Source organism: Hylaeus anthracinus, unplaced genomic scaffold (assembly GCF_026225885.1).
Source record: "Hylaeus anthracinus isolate JK02 unplaced genomic scaffold, UHH_iyHylAnth1.0_haploid 0, whole genome shotgun sequence".
NCBI lineage: Eukaryota > Metazoa > Arthropoda > Insecta > Hymenoptera > Colletidae > Hylaeus > Hylaeus anthracinus.
This window is the reverse complement of record NW_026533254.1, coordinates 14595680-14623202: the sequence shown is the minus strand read 5'-3', so window position 1 is coordinate 14623202 and position 27523 is coordinate 14595680. Positions and strand designations below refer to the sequence as shown.

At 43.2% G+C, this 27523-nt stretch overlaps 1 protein-coding gene across 9 annotated transcripts in view; it reads right to left on the bottom strand.

Annotated features, from left to right (window-relative positions):
* LOC128885473 (broad-complex core protein) overlaps positions 1–27523 on the bottom strand; it is a 91531-nt gene that overhangs the window by 45748 nt on the left and 18260 nt on the right. Inside the window, exons 1-5 of one of the 9 annotated variants that reach the window (XM_054139553.1) lie at positions 18546–20161; positions 9712–9913; positions 9345–9536; positions 5436–6021; positions 3856–3915 (exon numbers count right to left, since the gene is read on the bottom strand). In XM_054139553.1, coding sequence (XP_053995528.1) covers positions 3856–3915; positions 5436–6021; positions 9345–9536; positions 9712–9897 — 1024 coding nt within the window. In that variant the 5' untranslated portion in view covers positions 9898–9913; positions 18546–20161. Of the gene's footprint in view, positions 1–3855; positions 3916–5435; positions 6022–9344; positions 9537–9711; positions 9914–14277; positions 15150–18345; positions 18523–18545; positions 20162–27523 lie in introns of those variants that run through there. The other 8 variants (XM_054139564.1, XM_054139542.1, XM_054139572.1 and 5 more) reach the window with 8 other exon arrangements.

Below are 27523 nucleotides of genomic sequence, written 5' to 3'. Positions count from 1 at the left end.
AATTTACTTAACGACGCCGCTGCTGTCAGGACGCGTTTATATTAAAGACCTTCTCTTTTCGCCAAGGATCGCGGACGAAAACAATGTTTCACCTTCCAGCGAGGACATTACGGGCGGAAATTCGTTTTTTAACTGAATTCACGTGGAAAAGCTTCCTCTTTGACACTTTAGGACTGGTGTCGTATTCCCTATATTTATAAAATAACTAATTGCAGCTATGAACGTTTTACGCTCCGAGTATTTTTTTGTAAGTCTGTCGGTGGTCAACTAAGGTTTTAATAAGAAGAATTCATATGTAAAGTTATGCATATATAAAATTATATAAAATATATGTACAAAGTCTATATATTCATGTATAAATTCATATATATAGAGTTTATTAATATCCGTACGTTTTAAGTAAAAAAATCTGCTTACAAAGGTGGCATCATTTCATTTTTTTTTTTTAATCAATTTTGTGTCGCTAGTTTGGATTTAGTATACAGATGCATTTGTTGGGCTACGTTGTTTAGTAACAACCCTGTAACTCTGCACCACAATCGAACACTAAGAATAAATTTTATTATGAAAATGAATAACAGAAAACCCGCAAATTGCATTTTGACTGGGTCCGCCCGATAATTCAACGCGTTATCGCGGAATCGGGCTGGTCGAGCCGCTGTTAAAAATTCAACGAATCCTCTGAAGGAACGTAACGAATGCGTGAAATATGTATGCTGGTAATATCGTGGAAAATACGCGACAGCGGGACGCGATCCCGTCTCTATGGAGAAAAACGAAAGAATACTACATCAAGTCTATTTCAATATTTCTCTGCGTGGAAAACGCGAGAGCGCCTCGTATTCCCTCTCTGCGAAAACCGAACGTTAAAACCTGGTACCGTCATTAACCGTATTTACTGTTAATCCCGCATAGGGGGAGAGAGAAAGAGAGGCGGGGGGAGAGCAGACACGCCAGTGGCGCAACAAGAGATTTCAAACATTATTTATGAGTAAAAATAATTACCTTTCTGTATCGCCAAATTGAACCGGTATATTCCGATCTTTATGAATATCAGTTAATGCAGACGAGTCCATTTCTGTACCTTGGAGATCATTTTCAAAATTGGATATTACAAGTAGCAATGAAAAATAGAATGTCTGTTGAGCGACGCGACGTTGGGTGAGCTCTGAAATTTGGGCTTACGGTTTGTCTCTGAAATATAGATTTGTTTTTTCTTCTCGAGGATATACTCGAATTGGATATTATAAATAGAAACGAAAAATATTATAGGATATCAGTCAAGTGACGTAATATTCCCTAAGTTCGAAAATTTTGATCTCAACGTTTGCCTCTGAGGTAGAGATCTGCTCTCCCTCCTTCAATGGAGGGGTGGGGGGGGGGTGGGGGGGAGACGATCTTCATCGATTGCTCCTCCCCCATTCCACCTAACCTGATTGCGCTACTGGCAGACATTGCGCGAACCAAAAATCGCCAATAAGTCGAGATATGACACCGTAACAATGTCGTTGCCATGTGGTATCCGCGTCAGGGTCAAATGTCGCATAAAGGAGCGTGACAAACTTGGGCCTGACCTATCACATCCTCTTTCGCAATTGAAAACGAGCATGCTGCAAAGTGATGTCTCGCAACGGAACGTTTTCGCGATTATAAATACGTACAATCACGGTGTACACTGCAAGCTTTTTAGATTAGTAGATAACGTCAACGTCTGTAAAGTACATACAATTAAAAGAACCGTATACATATGTTAAGAACATCTGCCATACGTATACATATATAATAATATACACGGCGTGTCAAAAAAGTATTTCTACGGCCAGATTTTTTTTTTTTGTTTTTTTTTTTGTTTTAATGATAACTGTAGAAAAGTAGCACATTGGCATAACGTACATAATTCAAGAATTCGCTGTATTAGAAAACGATGACTTGGAAACGTTGTATCGACTGAATTAAAAAAGATATGAAAATATTCCACTACGTATGAAATGATACGAATATTAACATTTCTAAGTACGAACAATAGAACATCCAGTACATAACAGTATAACAGTATAACAGTACAGAAATGTTCTATTACCGCATCTTTCCTAAATATGCAAATACTCTCTCCAGACCATAGAAACCTTCATTATCTTTTCCATACGATTTTCGACCAGTAAATTACCAACGTTTCCAGGTCAATCTATTATCTTCTTACATTAAAAAGCTGTAAAAGACGCCCATTATATAACACCCCACTTCTTCACAGTTATTCCCCAAAAAGTGAGCGTACGAATACTATCTTGACTCACCGTGTATGCATGCGTATTCGGTAAACAGAAATCTGGTGAAGCAATGTCATAACGCTGTCGTATCGGCGATATCGCGGGCAGCGGCGTGAATTTCGTTACCAAACGTTAATGGGACGACAACAATGATACAAAAATACTTCAACGACGAGAATTGGACAATACGAGCACGGCACGTATATAATTACGTTGTATCCGTATGGTACAGCGAACGAGCAAACGTCGATCGTACGCCTCGACGCGATCTCGCGAAAAGAAAAAAAAGGAACTCGAAGAAACGTTAAACCTTTAATAAATCGGCGACAACCTCTGCGAACATCTTGGAGACTATTACAGGTGTACACAAAGAGAACAGTCTGTCGCTGCATCGTTACTCGTCAACTTCTTCTGTCCCTTTACTTTCATTCTTTTCAGGTTTTTGGGACGGGGGGAGAATTCTCGTTTTCCTTAGTCGTGGTAGAGATCAACAGCGGATATTTTGTACAGTGATGCCAAACTGATGGTTTCATCGATTGTATTCTTTTAAATTTTTGGTGCCAATTAGAATGATCGCAACAAAATTCGACGACCCGATCGAGCGAATGTATCTGCTGTTTCTCGACGCCAGTGGAGCGAACAGATATTTCGAATAGAAAGGAGGGAGTTGACATTTGAAACGCTCTCAATTTTTATATTTTTTGATTGAAAAATACCGATTAATATCGAACACTGAATATCGAACAAATTTTTATTTTACCATAGAGGATAATCTGCCCCCCCCCGTTCGGTTGCGTCACTGCTCGGTTCTAACAGTAACGCGATTTCAATTCGAGCGCCAGGTACAAAACTGTGGCGCGAGGTAAACAATTAAAGCGGATATTTGTGGTACTCGAGAGCGAAAACCGTGGCACATGGGGGTAAAAGACAAAAAAAAGAAGAAGAAAGGGACGATTAAGTCAGCAGATAAATTCGTTTCGACACGGGATGGCGAGTTCGTTGGTAAATCGCGAAACGTTATGAACATCATGAGAATGCGAAATGCAGGCGAATCGTATAATGGTAAACCAAATAAGGAATGATGATATCGATGATTTTTGTAACGCATGCCAATTAGAAGAAGTTTTAATCGTCCAAGCAGACAGTAGTGCTCTTTCACCGCAACCAAATAAATAAATAAATAATATGTATATTTATATGTATATAGATATATATAAATAAAAAGAAATTATCATTCTTGTAATTCGTGATTTGTTAGTTTGATATAACTGCACAAGTTTGTTTTTTTTTTTTAGTTACTGTTTTTTTTTTTTTATTAGAGCGAACCGCTTACACCGCAGACGATTGCGGCCACGATGTATCGACTGTCGGTGGAAAATAATGGAATAGCATAGAGTGTGCCCTTGGAAAAATCAAAAGAACAAAGGATCGAGTCAAATGGAACGTTGAGGATCAATTTCATAGAACCCGTCGATCTCGCGAATTGGAAAATATGACGGCGCGTGGTTACGCGCGACCTCTTTAAATATACCTCGAGCATCGGTTCTGATGATTTAACGGGGCATGAGCTGATAGAAAATATTCTTACCTTGCGAAGTTCCTGCCAAGTCCGGTGGTTGCAACCCGTGGCCCAGCCCTGGAAATTTCACTATCGTCACACGTAGCAACCAACGTTCTACCGTAGCGAGGGGACGAATCAACGGCCTGTACGCAACTTCGCAATTAGGAGAGACTCGAGCAAATGAATCTTCTGTAATCGTCTTCTTTAATTGAAAATGAACAAAAAATAAACACGAAGAAAATGGAGGAAGGAAACGTAAGATACTTGTTCTTTCCTGAATCCATGAAAAATGTAAAATATTATTGGTTTCTCTATTTGTTATTCCATAGACCTGTTGTTTGTGGTGAAATATAAATCGAATATAAATAAATAAAAAGTATCGAAATAAATGAAAAGATTTCATGAATGAATGAGTGGAATTGAGTCTCAATCAGTGTCTTGGTTAACCGCTTCAATCCTGCTGGCATATTTCAGTGAGCGTTAAAATTATTTTTTATTGTATAATGATTAACTTTTTCAATGAAATAATTAATTTCGCAAGGTTTAATCTCACATATTTTATTATTCTGGGATCTGTTTCCACTGATCATAAAGAGAAACGTACTAATCTTTCGTGGAACGCGAGTCTTACGTAGAAAATAATATTTGTCATTCGTATCGAATTTACATTGGAAATTGAAATTATCCTTGCTTTCGTTTAGATGACTTTCGCACTAGAAATCAGTCAATAAATGTTGTTCACGTGTAAGAAGTTTCAACGTAATTATTGAAATTTACAAACGTATCGCAATTCTTTAATCGAATTGCGTTTCGTTTTTCGAAACCGAAAAAAAAAATGAAGTATGCAATAAATATTGGTTCTATCTAAAGGAAAATAATTGAGGGTCGAAAAGACCAATTCGAGCTCCGGTTAAACCGGTGTCAGTGGAATTCCAGGTCATATTCTGAATTTGATTTTATATTTAGGATATCCTTATTTCTGTAACGTCGTCATCTTGGTTCGTATCGATTATCAAGATGAATAATAAAATGAAAGCATCGTTCTGTATTCATAAAAAGCTATAGAACAACGGTAAAAGACAGCACGACCGAATTAGGTGACACCGAAGCAATGATAGATTATTGGATATGAAGCGAACATTTTTCGAGCCAGCTTCGCGTGATTCCTGAATATTATTTAAGATAAGATTGCTCAAACTACGTTTTGCAGAATCGTAGGATTCCTGAACTATGTGTGTTACTCGTTCTAGAAGGGGTCTTCTAATCTTGGGCACTCGGAACTTGGCACTATTTTTTAAGAAATTTCTACGATAACTCTACGAAAATTCCAGATCCTGGACGATTCAACCCAGAAATGATGGAGGTAAAATTGCTCAAACTAGGTTTTGCAGATATGTAGGATTCCTAAACTATGTTACTCGTTCTAGAAGGGGTCTTCTAATCTTGAACACTCAAGACTTGGCACCTTTTTTCAAGAAATTTCTACCAAAATTCTAGATTCTGAACGATTCACCCGAAAAATGATCGAGACTCCTGACGGTGAGGGGTAGACGATCGAAATTGGTCAATGCGTACAGGCCCATCCGAAAAGTAAATTGTCCACGTACCTGACAACGGCATGTGTTCCGTGGCTAGTGCCGCCATACTGAAATTAAAGCTTCCAGGCGTGGGCGGGAAGATTTTCGTCTCGGACAAAAAATTCGGCGTGGACGTGTGCTCGGATTCGACCTCGTGCTCGTTACTGCTCGCGGACGCCGGTGGCCGATCCGACGCCGCAGCTCCAGAATCCGACGAGTCCTCGTTGTTGCCCCCGTTGCCACCGTTGCCACCTGTCAGCTCCAACGGTTCGCACTTAATGTTGTCCTCCAGGGGGCTGGTCTCCTCGTGCACTCCGTTACCCTCGACCTTGCTCGAAAGATGGTTGTTCTTCACCATCGAGAAGTCCGTGGGCGTCGCGTCGTTGTTGTTCAACGGCGGCGACAACAGCCTCGTCTTCCTCGTGGGTTCCTCGTGCGGGTCAGGCGTTCGTCTCTCGTTCTTGCGTATCTGCGCTCTGCGTAGCAATTGCTGCACGGTGGGTGGTATCGGGGTCACTGGCGTGGGCGGGGAACCACCCCTGGGAAAGCTCTCATCCAATTTCTCGTGGAAAGGAAGATGATTGCCACCGGCGGCCAACGCTCGGACATGGGACAGCTGCAAAGAAACAATCGAAACACCAGCTACAACGACGGCCAAATTAACAGTTTTTCGAAGCTTCCGAGATAAACGATTTTGGCAATTCGGGGACAGCTGGAAAGGAATAATCCGAATAAGTGCGTAACGCCGTTTCGCTTGACATATTATCGGCGACAGAGTTTGAATGCTGAAACGTATCGCGCGTTGTTTAATGTTTACGTTTCACCATTTACGGAACTCACGCTTAATTAGCGAAATTAGTTATTGAAATTTTATAGTGCTCGAGCCGTAAAGTTAAGAGGAAAGTTGGAAAACGAGGTTGTCCCAGTGACCGACGCTTCGTTAAAACGATTTGTCCCAGTTATCGACATAGAAACGAACCAGTATTTTACACTCATATAAAATAAAGCTACTTTTCTCATATATTATTGCTTTAACCCGTCGAGCTAGACGCTCGTTAAAAATTAATACCCAAGTTGCGAGTTTACTTTAACGTGATACGGTAAAAAACATAGCGATTCGTGGAGTCAGTTTTTCTCAACAAACACTAAATATTCCATAATTAGTAAATCACGTGTTAACAGAGTAAGCATTCTGAAATAAACCAGACAATTTTAGAACTATTTACATTTCGTACTATAAGCTAAGAAAAAATACTCTATTCTTTCACTACATAATTGACATTTACGTATATGTCTCTGGAGTAACATACTGAACTTGAAACTGAATTAAAACTAAAATTTGTCGAATTTATCTTTTACAATTCTAGTCAAGGAGCTTAGAAAGAATAATAACAGAGAAATGTCCTAATCATCGGTGTGAAAATGAATCGATTATCGACAGTAATTTCCCAGCCATAACAAGACCGGAATCATTCGCTTGTGAAAATGTACACGTCGATTTCTGGCTTCTCGCTTCTAGATATTTTAGACAAACCAATTTTACCCTTCGCTTGTCAAACGCAGCTAAATACAATGAATGAAGATGAAGACGCCATCGACAAGCGATAAATGAACAAGCAGCAGACACGTCTGTCGATCAAAGGTATAGATTTAGGCTTGCTTGACCCAGTAATCGACACTTTGGATATCGTCGATCCGGAAGAGCTTAAAATGACCTTTTTATGTTTATTTGTCGCGAGAGAAGACAAATGAAACAAGGGACAATGATTTAGTGCACTATTTATTTCGCTCGAAATAAATAAATTTATCTCGAAGAAAAAATCAAGCTTCTTTTTCTTGTTCGACGTACAATACGACACCTCAAACGGATTTCCAGCAAAATATTCTAACTACCAATGAATTTAGAACACCGCTATTAACCTCACAGCTTAATTTAATATTTGATTGAAAGCACAGGAAGCGTCGGTCGCTAGGTCAACCGGTGTCGATAATTGAAACGTTCATACGATGATAGAGTCAACTAATTTAGGAATGTTTTGGAGGCGGATAGCTCGACGCTATTTCGCTTTCTATAGGTTTATAGTCGGGCCAGAGGCTGAATGGTACTGTTACATAAACCATGCACCCTCGCGAACGGTCGCCTGGCAATGGCTAGGAACTCCGAGTCGCGTAGGCATCAAGTGTCGCAGGATTGATTGTTTAGAGTAGGCTTAATATTTTTTTGTGAGAAATATATTCTTTTTCTTATGGAATAATAGATAATTCAACCGATCCAATTTTTATTTAACGAAGATATTGAAAAATCTAACCACGAATTGGAGCGGGAAACTGTAAAAAAACGATACTTTCAAATAATAAAATTCGAACACATAATAATAAAACATCTATTCAATAAAATGTTACCAGTAATTACACGACAGACACTAGCCTTGGGATTTTTAACGCGACCGTAGTTTACGATCAGTTTCGAAGGCCAACCGTGGTCTGCTATCCTTTTTATCATTAGTCGCGGAGTCAATCAATGCTCTGAAAGAAGCTTTTATGCTGCTCTTTTCAGGTTTCGAGAGCGAGTGTTTACTGCCGTGGCAGCCAACCTTCTGAATCTCAAATAGCAATTGACGTATCGTAAACCCAAAGTTGGATGGACGTTTGGTCAGAGGTCTTCGCAAGGCAACCCAGCGTGCCTGAGCCTCCTTCCAAGCCTCTTACCTGACCACCTAACAAGGTAGACGAAATTGGCGAATTCGAGAAGGACCACCATGTAATCGTAACGTCGCGCGTCGTCAAAGTTAATCAAAAATTAATTTCACAAATTAACTTCCTATCTACTCGCAACCTACTTCGAACCTTTGTAACTTCGATCAAATTTAACATTTTTTTATAATATTTAGCATCCGTATTCTAGACATCCAATGCTCGCGAAAAGTATAAAAGAAAAGGAAAAACGAAAATTGTGTCGACTTCGGGACACTTTCGAATGTAATTGGAAATCTTGAAATTTCATTTTTTTATTTTCTTCTTACGCGCGTACGCGTATATTCCAATCAGGGCACGATCAGGATTATTCACTTTCTATTTGTAACGCGATCCGGTTATCTTTGTTTGCTTGACCTATGACAATTATGGATTGGAATCAAGATGGATATACATACATTGCGCACCGAGATAAGACGGCACTTTAGTTGAAAGTCACGTCTCTGTCAGAGATAACATACAACGCATAATCAATTTGCGAGGTGAGCGCGGAAGCCTGGCTTATTACATACGTCGGTAAGCCTGGTGTATGCATTTCGTGGAGATCATTTTTCTAAATGCCTTTCCAGCTAGGCTCGAGTCTTAAAGACGAATAAGGACAGAATCCGATTGAAGTAATAGATGATAAATAAGGTGTACGTACTAAGTTCTTTAGAACTAGGTTAAGCATTATTCAAATATAATTACGTTGTTAGTATCAAGGAAAACATATACAGTCAGTCCCTTAAGTATCCTCTATGTCTATCCAAGAAATTTGTCTGAATTAAATGATGAATAATTTAAAAAAATTTAAGAAAGGTTTCCTAGCAAAGGCTTGCTAAACTCTGCCACTAATGAATAAATATTCAACACAGTTTTAGGATAAATATAATATATCCACTAAACTGCATGCATATATAATATAACATTAAAGGTTTAATAAAAGCTCATATGATCCAACAAATTGGCCAGACGATATAAAGGTCTCTATAAAGTCGACTATCGACGTACAACCTAATCGTTCAGAGTGAAAACGTTAAAAAGTAATTATCCACGAAAGAATGCAAGCTTTCCGTAAACGTATCTTGCAAGACCAAGAGTGTTGCGTGACTGATAAAGCTTTAGGAACCGTTTAAGGTGTTCCAGGACGTTTCTGACGCGTGATCCAAGGTTGAAGGGTTTAAAGAAACGAAAAGCACGGCTTACCTCGTCCCTGTCCGTTTGGTCCGCCTGTTGCGTGAGCCCCGATACCCTGAGGACCTCTGCGGTCTTCAGGAAACTGCTAAGGGAACGCTGATGCACGTTCACTTCCCCGTGATAAATGAACTCCACCAAAGCGTGCAAGTCGCTGAACGCTACGTCCTGAAGTACTATCACCGGGTGTTTGCACGGTGTGCTCTGCAAAACGGTGGGATATCGTCGGGAAAATGGGGTAGGGAGATTTTCTCGGATTAGTTAAACATTGACGTTGCGCTCGACGGACTTATCGAGCCCGCAGTTAAGGGAACACGTATGGGGATGAAGAAAAAATACAGATGGGATTTAGAGGAAAACAAACGAAGACGTATCTTACCTTGAGCAATTCTCTAAAGTAGGGACTGCAGGCGGAAAGTACGACGCGGTGCGCTTTGAGGCTCTTGCCATCGCAGGCCAGTGTGACGTCCACGAAATCCTCATCGTCCCTCAAGTTTTCAAACGCCGACGTTATACTGCTTTGGTAATTATTCCATCGCAGGCAAAAGTGTTGCGTATCTACCATCGTTATATCTATTCACCTATAATCAGAAATAATGTGTGCTGCTATTTAAACCCACATCGACGCTTTATCTTATCGCTTAATAAAACATTATATGCTTTGCTCCGAGTAAATTAAGCAGCGTTCGATCGACCGGCATCGATCGACTGCTGGAAATCGGCGGCGATTCGCGCGTGCGAATCGGAAGAAGACGAGGAAACGGAGTAAGTGAACATTTTCTAGGTCGATCGGTATAACCATTGGAGATGTCTGGATTTATGACTTTTCGGAATTATTTCCCAAAGAAAACTTAAGTATGTAATAACGCTTCTGAACATACAAATATTTCTCTGGAATTAATTCTTAAAGAAGATTATTTCGAGGATATTTATTTTTAAGGAATGTAATATTAAACAGGTAACGATATATTCATCTCGGTCTCCAAAATTTTCAGTTAATTTTCGGATACGTCTATTGAACAGTGTACATTGTATAATATATACGTATACGACAATATACACAGTGCTCCTAACGTGCTGGGCACATAACAATTATTAATAAATATCTAATCTCTACGTGTCCAAACTTTAGGAGCATTCTGTATATTGTACAGATATACACATACATATGTTAAAATAATCAAAAATATCAGTGTGTCATACAGCCCCTAAAGAAGCTGATTACGCTGGCCGAAGGACACGGCTCATACCTGTAAGCCTTAATTAATATCAACTATGACGAGCCAGACCGCGAAAGCGTCAAATATCTTCCAATTTTCTAGTTACGCGATAAATCGTCGATAAGCATTCCCAAAACTGATAATTTTCGATAAACGTCGTTTCGAAATTAAAAACGCTGTTGCAATTGGCGCGTAAATATTACCAGACGTATACTAAACCGAGACAAAAAAGAAAACTGAAATTGATTTTCCTTCAAATCCGTTCTTCTTGAAATTTAATATTTTCAACCCTTGCAAAATTCACGTTTGAATTGCCAATAAAAAAATCAGAAAAAAACTTTTCCTTTACGCGAATAAATACATTCGTAAAAAAGAAACATCCCGGGGTCCACTAGATAACAAGACGCAGATTACATAATGCTTTTGTATCGATTGATATTTAACCGGCGTGTTTACCATAGGCGTGGCCTCAAAACAGATGTCAATTTCTTTAGGGTCTCGGAGCCGCGAAAAAGAAACTTACATAACATGACGAATTAATACGCAGATTCGCCCAGCATGGGGACAAAGTGGACCAAAGGTGTCCCGCGAAACACATGTTATTAATTCCGAACGGAATAGAAATACGGCGAAGCGAAACGCTTCTTCTTCTACAGACTGTTGCAAAGCGACACTTCTGACTTTGCGGTATTTTTACGTGGGCAAATGGTGAGTCAAGCCGCGTTGAAAACGCAACGGGCAGCAGAGATGTCCGAAATTCTTATTTAGACACATATTTCGAATAACGAGTCAAAAAATTAATATTTGAGTAAAAATATTAATTGTAAAAATTCAATTCTGTATCATAGACTTAAATTTACACTAAAACAATCTGTACAAGCGAATATGTCATCATCCGAATGAAAATTGAATTTTATATCGTGCAATAAAGCAGCGAGCAGGCAGCGAATCTCGCGTAAAACTCGAAGAACCGCAAAGCAACACCGTGAGTATAACGAATTAAAATCGGGGCGGAGGATGACGTCGGGAGGGAAGAATAAAAATTGAAGAGTGCATGGCGTAAAAATAGACGTCCGAGGAATTGCATACACTACTTTTTATTTGCACCATACGAGAAAATTAGGTCGCCAGGCTGAGAGCGAAGCCAGAACGTACGATTAAATAATTCTCTTCGCCACTTATAAAAGCGCAGGCATTAAATGTATGCTGATAGTGTTATCTTAGCAAAATGATAAAAGAAAAAAAAAAGAGAAAAGGAAAGAAAAAAAAAAACGAGGAAAGATGTTAAAACAAATTTACAGTGCTTGGCCGGCTACGAGGCCGTGCGTGGTGGTGTTGCCACGACAAAAGCCTCTATGTTGAGAATGGAATTAATGGTCGTCGATTGCACCAGTTCCTTCAATTTTTTTTCTTACTTTATATTCCGTAATGGCGTTGTTTACGATAAGAAGCACCACAGACACCGTGTACACTATTTTACAACGTTTCCGTTGATAAATCGCCGTATCGCTGATTCGCAAGGTATTTTTACGCTTGGTTATTATTTTTCACGCCTCGTCCGTTCCGAAGAAAATAGTCATTAACGCGCAGCGTACCGCGGGACCGCAAGAATCCAAACACACGCGACGACCGGTGACGGGTAAATATATTTACTTAAACATTTCGGATACGCCGCGAACCCGATTATCGGTGGCACCGTGTGGCGAGGTAGGAGAGAACAGAAAAAAAAAATAAAAGAACTTTTCTCTCTCGATACGTACTCGTTTATCATAAGCCCCGGCAGTGCGCGATTCGGAAACTGTTTTCAGATTCTTTTTAAATTCGCTATCGCGCACTGCTAAATTTATGTGTGACGAATTCGCGATAAGTTTCGCAGTCTCGTGAAAATCCTGGCCGGCAAAAACGCCACGATAATAGAACCACGCCGGATGGTACTATTGGCGATCCAGAGGACGAAACGGGGATCGATGAAACTCGACTTTGTTTACCGTACTCGGACCTAAACATGTTTCCAACGCGCGCGAACACGCGACAACCGAAACGGAGGAAAAATGGAAAAAAAGGTACACAGAGATCGGCGGACTGTCTCGTTTAAATAAATATGTACTTCTAGCGGGGAATTAAAGACGAAAGGTGTTTTGCGCTTGGTTGCTTGTTCAATTGACGATTATTAAGTTGACTAACAGTAAGACTAACAGATTGTTCTTGACAATTATCACGTGTGGAAATTCACTCTAGTTTATACAAAAATTCTTCACTGGCCATTCGTCACGTTATGGTACCGCCGTAGCAATGAAGCACGTGGACTAATTTCGACATTTTATCCTTAAAATTACATGTACTGTTTTGAAGCAAGAATCACTTGCTCCAAAAGACTCTTTTATTATGTTAAAGTACTGTTTTGGACCAAGAATGACTTGCTCCGAAAGATTATTAGTTAAATGACGCAGAATTAACTACTACGACTGATATTACTAATATTTTACGCCGAACGAATAAATAATGGACATCCGTGGGACGGTTTAATCGGATATAAACGTGAGGTGTAAGTCGCTGCGCGGCGATGTGTTTATTCGTTAGTCGCATGAAATTTCGTCCGTCTCTGCGATACGATTCTGTTACACCGAGTAAGAGACGCAGTGCGGAAAATACCGAATTATTCGCCGAAACGTCAAAAACATGGACACGAAACCGTTAACACAACCGAGGTCAGTAAATAGATCGGTGTTGGGAATTTTCTTTGCTCTATGTTTACCGCGTGTAATACTTTCACATCAATTGGAGCACTCTAACTGCCTTAGACCTCTTAAAGGAGATTGACATGTATTTACGTTCACGTTTAGTTTGTATGTTATTCGAAATAGTTTAACCTCTTGAGACATACACATGTGTACGTTGTGTTTAAGGTAAAAATAACCGTTATTTACGATCACGAATATCACGATACCTTTTAAAATTGAAATATAATATGCTGTTTTATTTATTTCAGACAAGACAGTCGTCTTCGAAGAGGTTGAAGACAGAGAGGAAACGCTTGTACAAGGTTGAAGATACTGTTTTCCGTTAAACTTTTTAAGCTAGTTACGATACGTGTATTTGCTGTTGAAGATCAATTTTATTTTTCGGAGCACTCTTTAGGAAAACTGGCACATACGCGTACATTTAATTTATGATTTGTCTTAAATATCGTTTCACAAAAGTAACCGGTAAAATTACGAACGGTATTCATAATTATATGAAACAATTACATCATCGCAAGATTGATAGCCGCCATGTGCGTCGATCTCATTTTTATTTTTCGTTATTTCAACCAAAATAGAGGTCAGAAAATATCGAGTTTCGAAGTAAAGAGTATTTGAAGATGGCATGTACAACGTAAAACTAGTTATTCACTGAAAAAGAACACGGAGTTATTAAAAGTTAGAATCCCAATCACCGAATGAAGTTATACTTCAGCTGATTGACATCCGAAATGACTTGATTAAATGAAAAAGTATCAGGGTTAAACAAAACTTTTTTTTTTTTTTTTCAATTTTTCATCCATATTTTTTGTATTCAAGGAATGTTCAAAGTAAATAAAAATATTTTAGTTTCAAGCGACATGAACAACTTTTAAATACGATTTCAGTATACCTCGACAAGCGATAAAGACTGTATAAAAATGACACCAGCAATAATAACTCCGAAAATCGACGAGAGACCGGATGACAGCGTGCACTGATTACCTTTTCCTTTCCGATCTCGGCTAATTGGCTGTTTATACGGTTTTCGTAGCTTTCTAAGGCACATTCACCACCACACTATCCAGAGAGGAATCACAGTTCGAAAAATGCGGATGCGTTATCGCGAAAGCACACCTATCACTCGTCATGCCGCGTAAGCTAATGACCGTAACAATGAACTGAATTGAAACTGGTCTGCGTTTTATCTCCACAACGCCACCTCGCAAAAAAGTGCGCACTTCACAAGTTCGCGAGCAAGTCCCCTACACTTGGCCAGTAGTGCTGTTGCTTCGTGACGGAAAGTCATTCTCGTCGGACCGTTCGTCGTGATCGTCGTGACGACCTGATCGCCGGAAAATCTGCGCCCGTTCGATTAACGATCGATATTAATTCGAGGGAAAAGTGTGGGGTAATGGGAGGGGGATGGGAGAGGGCAAAAGGGGGGAGGAGAAGGAAGAGAACACCTCGCGTTGCACGTTGGCGAGACGGTTCTAGCGACGAATGATCGTCGTCCACGTTGTATTTTACGCACGGGAAGGAAATCCGCGTGCGGTTTGGGCGCGTGGTCGGCCACACGCGCGAAACGGAGCAAATTGGTGTCCGGAGGCGAGCGCGAGGCGGATGAAGCGCGTTGTTTCCCGCTTTTCGTGGACAGGTACACGCGTTTCGTCGATTCGCTGATCGAGGAAATCGTGACGACGGATCACAATATCGCGCAACGAGAGCAACGAACCAGCCGGGACCAGATGAAAGGAGACGAAGTAGTGCCGGCGCGAGAAGTGGTTCGAAAACCGGAAACGCACGATCCTCGGGCAGAGAGCACGTTGGCGTGAGCACCACAGTCCACCGGTGGCTTCTTTCTCCGTCACATACCGTGCGAACTAACCCCCGAAACGTCACGTCACGACTGTGCAGCTGTGTGCCGCCTTCGTCGACGACGGCGGGCGTACGTCGACGGCGCGGCAGCGAGGCCGCACGAAAACGTACGAAAAGCCGGCGATCGCCGGTACGACGAGCGAGAACGAGCCACAGGAGAGACGAGGAACAAGTTCGAAGGGGAAGACGGGGAGAGAGAAAGAGAGTGAGAGCGGGAGAGAGAGAAGCCAGAGAGACACGTACACGGAGAGACTCGCGAACACGAACGAAACGGAGAGATGCAGGCGTGGGAGGTTAAAGAGGGAGGAAAAAAGTGAGCGGGAGTAACGAAGACGGGAAGAGAGGGCGAGCAGATTTCGCGAAGGATCGCGGAGAAGAGCGGAGCGACGCGTCTCGAATTTTCTGCCACCGCATCGCTGGACCGAAACGAGAAAAATGATGCCAACTCTGACGCTGAATTCTACCTAGGTTGCATTTGTTATTAATCGTGTACGACAGGTAAATTTATTCCGAGGAGGATCGAACGTAAGAGGAATTATTTTTAGGGGTCCGAAAAAGGTTCGTGTTTGTGAATTTTTTTAGGGGCAAACGGAAATCTTCTGGTGATTAGTTTCAGGGTACTCGAAAGAACGTTTCTTAGTGTGCGTGTTGCAAATTTTATATTTAAAAGTAGCTTAAATTGACATAGGTGCGGAGATGTGATTTACATGAGTATTCCGTGGTGACCACTCAGAGTTCAGAAATTGAAAAAATAAGTATTTTAGTCATAGCAAACGAACATTAAAATCAATTTTTTTTTATTTTTTTTTTTTGTTACCATTGAAAGCAGGAGAGCTTAATACGTTTCAAATTAATACGGAGAAAAGTCTGCAACGTTGGAAGTCTTTCAGCGACAAATTTTGGAGCTTAATTAGTTAGTTTGGGTGATATTTAAACACCGTGCTAGTGAGGATTACTGAGAGGTAGTATTTTCTCCATTGAGAGGATTCGACGGAATAAATGTGAGGAACGGACACCGACGTCACTTATGTACGGCAAACAAAAATGGAAATTAAATTACTTCTGGCTCTTGAAAGCAGGAAATTTTGTACGGGCTTCTGCAACGTTGGAAGTCTCTCAGCAGCGGATTTGAAGCTTAAAAAAGCAGTTTTTGTTAGTTTCGTGGAATTTTGGAGCGCTGTATGCCGATGAGGAACGGTGCGAAATCAAATTTTGTTCAACATGAGGACTCGATGGGGCAGGTCGTGTTGAGAAAATTCGTAGCGGGTTGTACCGAGGAAAACGTAGAAGGTCATGGTAAAGGAATTCAAAGTGAGTCGTGCTGAGGAAACTGTAAAGGGTTGTGCTTAGGAAATTCGTACAGGATCGTGCTGAGAAAAATGCAGAAAGTTGTGCTGGGGAAATTCGTAGAGGATCGCGCTGTGGAAAGCGTAGGATGTCGTCCTAAGGAAATTCGTAGAGTATCTCGCGGCGAGTAAAGCGTAGAGGGTCGCGCGTGTTTCGCCCGAGGAACGGTAACGAGGTTTACCTCGCGGCACCTGTCAGGCGCGTCGTTCACGTGCGTTTCGTGCCGCCTTCCCCGCGGTTTCCTTCCAACGGTTTTCCAAGCGGTGTCTCCTCCTCCACGCAGCGTACGCGCACGTAGAGACAAGAGGGTTACCTGCGAGAGGACAGGCCACCAGCCAGAGATGGGCGAAGTTCCTATCTAGATAAAGATTTCGAATAACGAACAAGAGATGATTCAACCGCGATCCACCCGTCGAATGAAAAAGTTAGAATTTGTATTACGAAATACTTTCCGTTGAGTAAAAATTCAACTATTCGACTTCAACAAGTGCACGAGTAGCACGGGAAATTTTGAAATTTACTTTTTTTCGAAAATGTAGCGTCGTATAAAAGAATGTTATTCTACATTTTCAGAGGCTACTCGCTTGTACCATCAGTTACGGGACGCCCTTCATATTAAAAAGATGAGATCATGTTGCAAACAATCGAAGATACGAAACATTTGATCGTAGAATTTTCATGTTTCATGTTGTTGGCAAAAAAACTTGTAGAAAATGTGTTCACAATTCGACATATAAGAATGTACATCCGATTTTCGCGATACCGCTTCGTGGCTAGCGAAGCCAACAAATTTGTATCATCTCTCTCGGAAAATGTCTGCCGACCCCTGGAATAAAATTCTGCTCATCTCCGGCCTCGAGGCCTGTCGCGACACTAGGGGGAAGTCTGTCTTCGCCAGCCGACGATACAACGCCCAAGCGACTACACACCGCGCGCGTCGAAGATGGAGCCTTCTTCTCTTTTTGATACATTCGGGATCGATGTATCGCGCGATAATCATCCAGTAGCCGACAGTTTTTTTTTTATAATTCTGTTTTAAGACTGGAGAAATCATCGGAGTCACGGATCGGATAACCGATACGTAGCACGAGTCATCTGTTTCGAACATGCGGCGACACCTCCGGCACTCACCACTAGAGGACAAGCTTTCTCGCAAGCACTCGATCAGCTTTCGACTCCTACATAAACAGTCAACCGATCTTCGGATACCATTACGACTAAGGTAAAGTACTCAGGCCCTAACATCATCAATGGGGTGCTTTTATGTTAGCGCATCATCTCTGTTAAATCGCGTCGTTCAATACGCAATTCTCCCTCCTACTCTACCCTTAAACTGCACTGCTATGAAAAAACAAAATCGTTTCTTAACCTTTTGCAGACTGAAATTTTGGAGCAAGACGCGCGCTGTGTGCGAAATACTTCTATATTGAGCGTACAGTATGGTGATCTCTCGCTAGTTTCCCACACATTCGGACAGACTTCGATAGGTCTGGGTTAGGTCCTCTAGCAAACACACTCGTGTGCTTATGAACCGCAGTTAGCATGGGACCAGTGGTCAATCACCATTCTGTGTACACACGCTGATTCTCTCGCTAGTTTCCCACAAAGACGCGTCCTGAGCATCGATAAGCCCGTATTAATAAACACGATCCGACGATGGAGCTCTGTAACATAAGAGCTCACCGGGTCCTCCGCATCCTCATCAATTCATCACGCACGAGAATCTTGCACACATCCCACACAACATTTCGTCGAGCCCAGTGGACTCCCTCGATAGTAGACCCCATCCAGATCAACGTTTGTGAGAAACAAGCAACGGAATCGCTCCGAAAGCTAATATGAGTTTACCGCGCACGATGACCCACCCGTTGGACCGCGAGCGCACACGTGCGTCCAACGTCCCGCAGCCCGTGTTAAGGTGTTAATCCTCTCTCTACCTTTCCTGATCCCCGCGAAATCCGAAAACACCGGGTGGAAGCAGCGAGCTCCGAGGCGCGGGAATTTCAAACGGCGTCTGGCACGCACACACGCACGCACGAGCTACCCACCTAGCCACGTGTTCCCTGTGTTCGGGATGCGAGCAGCCACCGTGACGCAAATGTGCCGCGCGCTCCACACTCCACGGAATGCGAAGGATCTCTCTCGGTCCGCTCACGTTCCGCGCACTCGGACACAGCTAGATCCACCACCACCACCACCACCACCACCACCACCACCACCACCACTACCACTACACCCGTTAAAGCGCGAGTTTATCTCTCGCGTGGACACACGAACGGTGATCGCGTTAGCGGAGCGGACACACCAGTCAGCCAGCCAGCCAGCCGTTGACACGTCGTGGAACAAAGTCACTGTCACGGCGGCGCAACACGTCCCGTGCGCGTAAGAGAGGGAGGAGAGGTGGAGCCCTCCGCTCCAGGCGAGGGTGGCGTGCGAGGGAGTGTGTGTGCGAGATAGAGAAAGAGAGGGAAGCAAGAGTGGAAAAAAAAAAAAGAGGAGGTGTGCGTAAACGTAAGGTAACGTAACCGTGTCGCGTCGCGGCGCGTCACGACGACACCAGAGAAAGAGGAGCCACGAGAAGCGCCGAGAGTACGGGCTACAGCTCCCTAGCCTGGTTAAGACTAGCATACACGCGGGGGGGGGGGGGGGCGGAGGGAACGACGCCCGCCGGCCGCCGTTATTCTTTATCGGAGCATGAGACATCTGTCGTAATAAGTGCGGACTAAAAAATAGTGCGTACGCAGGGAGAGGAGAGCGAGAGAGTAAGAGACGGAGAGACGATGGATTCGATGGTGGGGAGCTTTATGCCTGTGGCCGCATCGGCCTCCCCTTTCACTCCGCCCGCCAAGCCCACCACTCTTTTGATCTCCTCTCGTTCTCCTCCGCAACCCTCCCGTTCTCTTCCGCCCCCATCGTGGCCCTCTTCCATCCGTTAGCCCACGGAGACGAAAATGCGCAAAGCTAACGACTTCCAATTAAAAGCGCTCGGGAGTCCCCGGCATTTTTAAGGCGCCAAACGCCGTCTCGCGCGCTCCAAACGCGCGGATTATCGCGGATAGACCGACAGGCTGCTCGGGTGTCCGGCTCGATTTCGGTCGCCCGAACGATAGCGGTCTCGGTTTCCATGGACGTTCAGCAATAGCTAGCTCGAGCTCGACGACGATCGCGTCGCAGAGGAAAAAATTAATTTTTTGGTATTCAGGATTCGCTGCTTAAGCTGGTTTTTTCAAGATAAAGAAAAAGAATGGAAGTAAAAGGACCCGATTTGTTCCAAAAGGGTGGGAGCGCTGAAGTGCTTACACTTTGAGTAATTAGTCTCGGTTTCCATGGACGTTCGGCCGTAGCCAGCTCGTGCTTGACGACGATCGCGCAGAAGGGCGAAACCCCCTCGAAACGGGAATCACCGCTTCGAATTGTACGATGAAATGATCGTTCGTGAAAAATGAATTCTTTGTTTATTTTTCTGGATTTAATATTTAATCTAGTTCTTCGCGATAAGAGAAACAACAAAACTTGAAAGTAAAGAGACACGATTCGCCCTGTAGGGGTAGAAGGGCTGAAAAACTATAAGTTTGTATTTCGTCAACTTCTTCGTAAAAATATTGTAATCTTTATTGAACTAGCGATCATTGAAATCATTGGTCTGTGAGTCTATTAATTATATTTAAAATTCTTTTGTAATTATATCAAGATATAGATCTACGCCATAACAAACTTCTTCGAAAGACTATGATTTCGTACCTGGACGTATATTCGCGTTGACATACTTCTAACAGCGAATGATTGGTAATTTTCAAACCGGAAGCGAAGGAGACCTGGAGCGGCGGAAGGGCACAACTTCCAGCCAAGACCTTTCGCATGATGCCTAACTTGTCTACTATAGGCCACGTGCTCGATGCATTATCTATAGCTATCAGAAAATATACCTCATTCTCGTTTCGAGTTCAACAGAACCGAATAAAATTTCGTCGAAGTAATAGATAACGAATATACCAACGTATAGTATAACTTATACGATAGACTGATTAAATGGTTAGGAAATCGTTTCGAAATATTTCTTTCTCCACTTCAAACTCTAGTTCGTTTTACTTCAACAAGTAAGTGATACAAAATTTCTTATCTTTTCATCGATACTCGAAACTTGTATGTACCTAAGAGTGCCCAACTCCTAAGTTCAAGAGTTGCTTATTTATCTCTTGGACACTCTACTGAATACGTTATATCTTCATAATCATATCAAACTTCGCCTCAGTAATCTAGGAATAATGGTGGCGTGGAACATTAACAATAGAAGGCGTGGGAGTCTCTATTGGTCCTATTTGGACGTGTACGCGGGTCATTACACCCCATTATACAGCTCGTACAGAGGTTGCGTTTCTTTCCGATTAAGGCGTTGCTTGGAGACCATGGGGTTTGTCCGTCCCTGAAGTAAGGGTTGTCTAAAACATTCGAGACTGATGAGTCAGCTTATGAATCTTGCAACATCTTAGTCGTTAAACCGGCGACTTAGTGGGTCAGAATAAAACTGTAAAACTGCTGGTTACAAAGAATAGTCTCGTAATAATGCGTCAGTCTCGAACGTTCTTGTAACGATTGTCTAAGATATTCGAAACTGGTTACTCGGTTGAATCAAGTGAGTCACGTAACATCCTTCGATCTATGCATGTGGGTTGGAATAGAACAAAAAATTGTTGCCTAACGAGTCGATCTCGAATCTACTAAGAATTCAACGCTTTCCTATAATATACTACACCTTGGGAGTAACGTTTCCAGTTGTCAGAATTCCAATTCTCACAATCATTACTAGTTTCTCGTGTCTCACTTTACGAGTCACTCGGTATCCTCGGTATCCTACTCAGTCCATGACGCAGCATGACGATCGAAATAGGATAAAAAAATGATCGTCCATCGAGTCGGTCTGGAATTTACTAAGAATTCAACGGTTTCCTGTAATAAACTACTCCTCGGAGCAAAATTTCCAACGGCACAGAAGTCGAATTCCCATAATCGTTGCTAGTTTCTCGTGGCATATTACACACCCCCTTTTCCTCGCCGGTTCTATCCCCACCCCCGGGGATTAGAGACTAGCTTCCATCCATCTATTCGACAGTCGGCCTGTCTCGCGATCCCTTCTGCCATCCTGCTCCTGCTAAGCTCGCGCCCGCAGCTACTACCCCCTCCGTCGGTGCTGTAGGCGAGCCCACTCGATTCGCCCCTCAAAAAATCATTACGCCCTTCCGCGGGCTGCGCATGAACGCGGTTTTAATTCGCTACTAGAAAAGTAAAATGTAAACGCCGCTGGATGAGAGGGACGAAGGGATGTGGGGTGTGCGTGTGTACGCGTGCGTTCGTGTGTGTATGTGTGCGTGCGTGTGCGCGCGCGCGTGTGTGTGTGTATGTGTATGTGTGAGTATAGAGGGTTAGAGGGGATGGTTGAACAGGAGTCGGTGCGGGCTGAGGAAGGGCAAGGGAGCGCAAGGGAGCGCAAGGGTGCCGTGGAACGGGGCGAGCAAAGGCGGAGGGGCGACAGTAGGGTAAAAGGAGTAGGGTAAAGCGATGGAAAAAAGTGAGCAAGAGAGAAAGAAGCAGAGTTTCGCGGACGTGGCCGAGGACGAGAGGCGTGGAAGGACGAGGAACGCGACAGATCCTTTTTCCACCGACGCGACAGCCGGAGGAGCACCCCGGAGAGAGAAAGAGGACGTCGCTGAGGCAACGGAGGGATCCGTGGGCGAGAGGGAGGAGACACGCTCCCCTACTTCTCTAGGGGTTCCATTGTAATATTTATTGATTGGATTCCTAGGAGCCAAAGCTGAGGGCTGTGGCACCTATACGCCGGCTAGATCGCCTAGAAATATTTCCTGTAGCCCCGCCAGCCGTGCGATCCCGCTTTCCCGGTTCCTGCGTGACTTCTTCGGTCGAGCCATGGCCGGAGGTACGTTTCCCCATTGACCTTGGTCGAGTAATTCACGGCCCGCGAACGGGAGACCGACGCACGAGGTGCGAAACAACGTTTCAGGTGAAAATACACGTGGATTAACCACGGCGATCGTTGATTCATTGGGGATACAAAAGAAAAAAAAAAAAAGGTAAAAAAATAAAAAAAAAAAAGCATACACGGCGAGCGGGAGTTAATCCTTTTATGCGGGAATCAATTTAGCGGGAAATATTTCTAAATAAAACGTTTATCGCTTCGCGAGAGCGCAACTGTGTCTGAAAAACAGAAAAATCGAGCGTTTGCGCGATGAATCACACGGCTCGCAGTCCATTTTACCCGTTAGAGCAACGCGGCGCGAATCCAGTCAATTTTTCACTTTTATTCGTTTAAATGAAAAATCAAACTTGAATCGGTTTCCACGCTCAAGAATCGTCGACGATGAAACGTGCACGAACAAATGTTGGCCCGCGACGAGGATGTGTGATATTTATGTGAAAATTAATACGTCGACTCTTTGATTCCGTCCATGAAAATGACAAAATGAACAATGGTGTAAATTTCTACGGATTGGTTACTACTTATTCGTTTTTAACGACGGTATGTTCTACGCTAATCGTCCATTTGCGATAGTGGGTCAGTTTTGACCCGAAGTATCGTGAATCAGAATTCGAGTAAATATATTTTTATCGAAACTATAGTTTTCTCGAATGAATTTTCGAGTATTAAATCAACAATATGAAGAAACGTGTCTGATTATACAAGCTGGTATATCACGATTACTTAAAAATGCGATCCATAAAACCGATGAATGTGATAAAATTAGATATAGATTTAACCTTGAAAATTTTAGTCTTAAGTAGTATGACTTTGTAGAGGATCACACAGCAGATGGCGAAAACACAAACAGCTTAACAAGACACGTTTCTTTGCGGTTGCACAGATGTCCAATAAATGTACTCGTATTATCGACTTACCAATCATACACTTTCACGCGATTTCTCCTCGCACGATCGCAGCTGTTCTATATTCGTACTCTATGAATATATTCTGTTAATTTTAACCATTCATCGCTACACCAATTTGAGGAGAAAACTGTAAAATGTGATTTAAGGTGTTTGGATAGAAATCTGATAAAAGTTTATTTTTGAATGTGCAGATAACAAATTGTTTAACTGTCCATCAACCGAAGCATTCTAAGACAATTTTAACCCTCTTCGTAATCCAAATTATGTTTGATGTCCGAAAGAAGTGATATCAGACAATATAAATAAACATTGATGATAGGACACAAATTTTATAACTTTAATAAACATAAATTTTAAATCGTACGTGACCTGCTATAAGGAATTGTAAAACAATCAATTTCGTTCTAAACAGATTATTCGAAAGCCACACTATTGCTCTAAGCCTACAATTGATATTTATACATACCGATAATAAGATCAAATTAGACTTTGAAAACATAGATAATAGGTGTATAGGTCTAATTTGATATCGAACGGACAGCAACTAGTCTCGATAACCGTCTCATAGAGTAAACGTTGAGAATAAATCGCTGTCCGATGTTTTCATTCGTCATCAATTACTGGAATAAAGTTTCACTCGTCTCTGATAGACAGATACTACGTACATAGTGGGCGAGGGGGTGGTAAGCGAAACAGTTTTTTATTCCCCGCTCAAATCGAAAGGTCAATTAAACGAACTGCGCGGCGGTGTGCGGGACCGATAGCGATCAAACGATCTAGAAACGGAGATCCCTCGAGCGCGTCATTGTCCGTCGACGATGTCGCTATTCTCATTCAACGATACGCCGTTCAAACAGAAACACCGGGACGCCCTTTTTCTTCTCCCATCCCTCGAATATCGGTGGACGATACCTTCGTCGTATCGTTTCCTACGGAATACCACACGGCGGATCTATGAGTCAGTTGCCCTTGAACGTGCATATTCAGGATGCTTCGCGCCGCTTCCCGTACACCTCCTCGTGTTTGCAGAATCAAGGCTACGGCTGAAAAATTAATGGCTCGCCGGAGGAAACCGTGGAGATAACCGAGGGACGGTGCGAGTTCGTGTGCAAGAGGGATCTCTGTTTGGTTTGGAGATAAAAAAAAATTGATTTCTGGATTCCTGTATTTTTTCTCAGAATTTCAAAATGGCGGAACGAGCGACCTGTTTGCGCGAACATTTCGAGCATCGCGGTTAACGTTTCGAAGTCTCGGCGGATGTCCTAAGGAAATTCCGAGCTGTTGTCTCGAGTTTTGTAGAAGATAACCGGATGTCGCTTGGAAGGAGCAGACGCCAGATGAACGAACGTTGAAAGACATTTGCTGGAGAAACCTCCCTCCCCGCAATTCCTCGCGTTGAATCGCACATCAACAGTTCGTAACGCGAGAAATTTTCCAGAACGGATCGATAAAATTGCTGGCATTATTTATATCCGTCCTCCTTCGCGTTAAACCGTCTTGAAATATGAAAGGATAATGGTTTCGGCGTCATCGAGCGATTTCGGCGTGCCCTGTCGGCCATAATTGGGTCGAAAATCGTGTCAGTCGGATAACGCCGTGGCACGAAATAGCGGAATAGTTTAATTCCGATTGGTTTTCCGTTAATCCAGAACCGGTATACATCAGCCAGTGACGTGTACCGCTGTACCGAGTTCAAGGCTAGCTATCGCGGAACAGTGGACCAAGAAGCATTCCTACCCCGTAACCGCCCCTACCGTCCCACCTTTCCTTCCCTATCGGTTCACTCACACGCATTACCACCTCCCAACCCGTACCACGTCACGTGTCTACTCCTCCATCGACCATCCCTCTCTGCCCTCGCACTCATCTCTGTTTAAGTAACGAGACCTACCAAGTCGTGATGCCGCCTTCGCGCGTGTGCTAACGCGTCGTCTAACAGAGACGAACGAAACTCTCCTCTAATCCAAGATTACTAACCGAGGATAAATGAATTTCAATTCGTTATCTATTCGACGAATATTTGAATTCGTTTCATTTAAATTATAAAATAAATTGATGTTTCGGGTCGAATCGGAGGAATTTCATCTGAATTTTGGTCAGGTACGCTGTAAGCTTTCTATTCGTCGAATAATTCATCGAAAGTACCGCCACTTTCTTTGCTATTTATTTAATTAGAAATTGCAATTTAATTATTCAGAACGTTTACCTTGTAACATACGAAATACCTAAAAGCAACTTCATTTCTGCATTCGGAACTGTCATCATTATTTATGTAGATTAGTCAGCCGTGTACGACGATTATACTCGTCGTCGCTCGATTTTCGGGACACATATAGGCGCGCGGTCTTAAAAGGGGCCGCCAGGGCTGACCGCTTAAAAATTTGATAAAACATCGATAGTCCGTCCTTGCAAGAAAGAAAGCATAAACGTTCGTCCATGGTAACGGTGCCAGGCACACGGAGACCCTGGAAGCCTGAAAAGCGCCCTTTTTTTTCGGCAAGTTTTGAACCCCGATGTATGCTCATTAAACCGGCGCACCTGCCGGTGTTAACGGTTGCCAACGACCGCCGCATGAATTCGTCCCAATAGACAGAAAACTGCAGCGATAAAGAATATCATCCTCTTTAGGCAGAGCGTACACGCGTCCCAAATGCACTCTACACACGCGAGGCATACTTTGGGGAGGTGATGATGATGAGGAGGAGGAGGAGGAGGAGGAGGAGGAGGAGGAGGAGGGGGGGCGACAGAGAGCAGGGGCAAGAATATGCGGGGTCTGTGAGTCTCTCTGTGGCTGCATCGTACGTGCCCTCTCCACCTTTTTCCATTCCCCTCAACCCCCGGCCCCCCTGTGACCCCTCTCGGTGGTTCCCTCCCTCCCTCTCGTTCCCTCCGCGGGGCCGTCACCTCCATCGTTCCTCATCCCTCGTCTCCGCGCCAGTGTTTCGGTTCGAACCGGTACCCTCTCCCTCCCACCTTCTGCATTCGCAAACATTTGGCGGTCGTCGACCCCCGAACGGGCTAATCCGCCGACAGCCAAACAACCAATTATTTCTTTTCGTCGGTATAGTTCTGGCCGGGCCGATACACCGTCGAAAACGTGGGAATGTGTTAGGAGGGGGGTGGGGGCGGGCGGCGGCGAGGGGAGCCCCAGGACGCCAGCATCGCGTCAGGTGAGAATTGCTCGGTCAATTTCCTGCATTCCCCGTCGTTCGAACGACGGACTTAGAAGAGTCTCCCTCCACTCTCGCTCGTCTCCTTCATTTTTTTTTTTTTTTTTCGTTTTTACTTCATGCTCGACCAACGAGAACCAGGATGAATGGCGGAAATCACCGGGGCCAATGTTTGCCCGTCTGAAAATAACCACCGCCTGAACAGATTTAGTCATCGAATCCGTAACTTCGACTGGTTTCAGACCTTTGGTATCGTATCTTCAACGGAGGAGGTGGGACCGAGGTTCCAGGTGCGAACTGTACTCGATTTGTCCTGGAGGAGCTGCAACGGTGTCCTAGAGGCACATTTGTACCGCTCGGGTTGCACCAATCCTATTGGTTTACGGCGAAAAAGGTGCGACCGGTGTGTCTCGACAGGTAGAATTTATAAGCGGTGTTATCGCTGTGTGTTTGGCTACAGTTTTGTTGAAATAAATGACGTTCGAAATGTGATTTCGTAGATTTTTACTTGTTCCTCCTAAAGTCAAACATTTAGGACGCGGTACTTACAAGAATAACTGAGAAATGTAGCTTACTAAATGTATACTAAATGTATATAGTTTTGTTACATTATTGGAGTTGAAAGTTGTAGGAAATGCAATAAAAATATCGATTATTCGGTCTGAAATTGCCAGACGCCTCCGTTTGCGGGACGAAGCGGGTAAGGGCTCGCGCCGGTACGTTCCCACGCTTTCCTCGCCAGCTATATTTCCTAAACGGTTCGAGAGTCATCTGGACTCGACGAGATACGGGTCCTCTCCATACATTAGCCGAAACTGATAGTATCGTCCATAAAAAGTGTTCCAGTAGCTTTGTGGTTCAGCCATGATGGGGGTGATTTTTCATGCAAAAACCAATCGAAAATGTAAAACAGAATTAAGAGCGGTTCCTAACAGTCTAAGCCAAGTTATTATGAT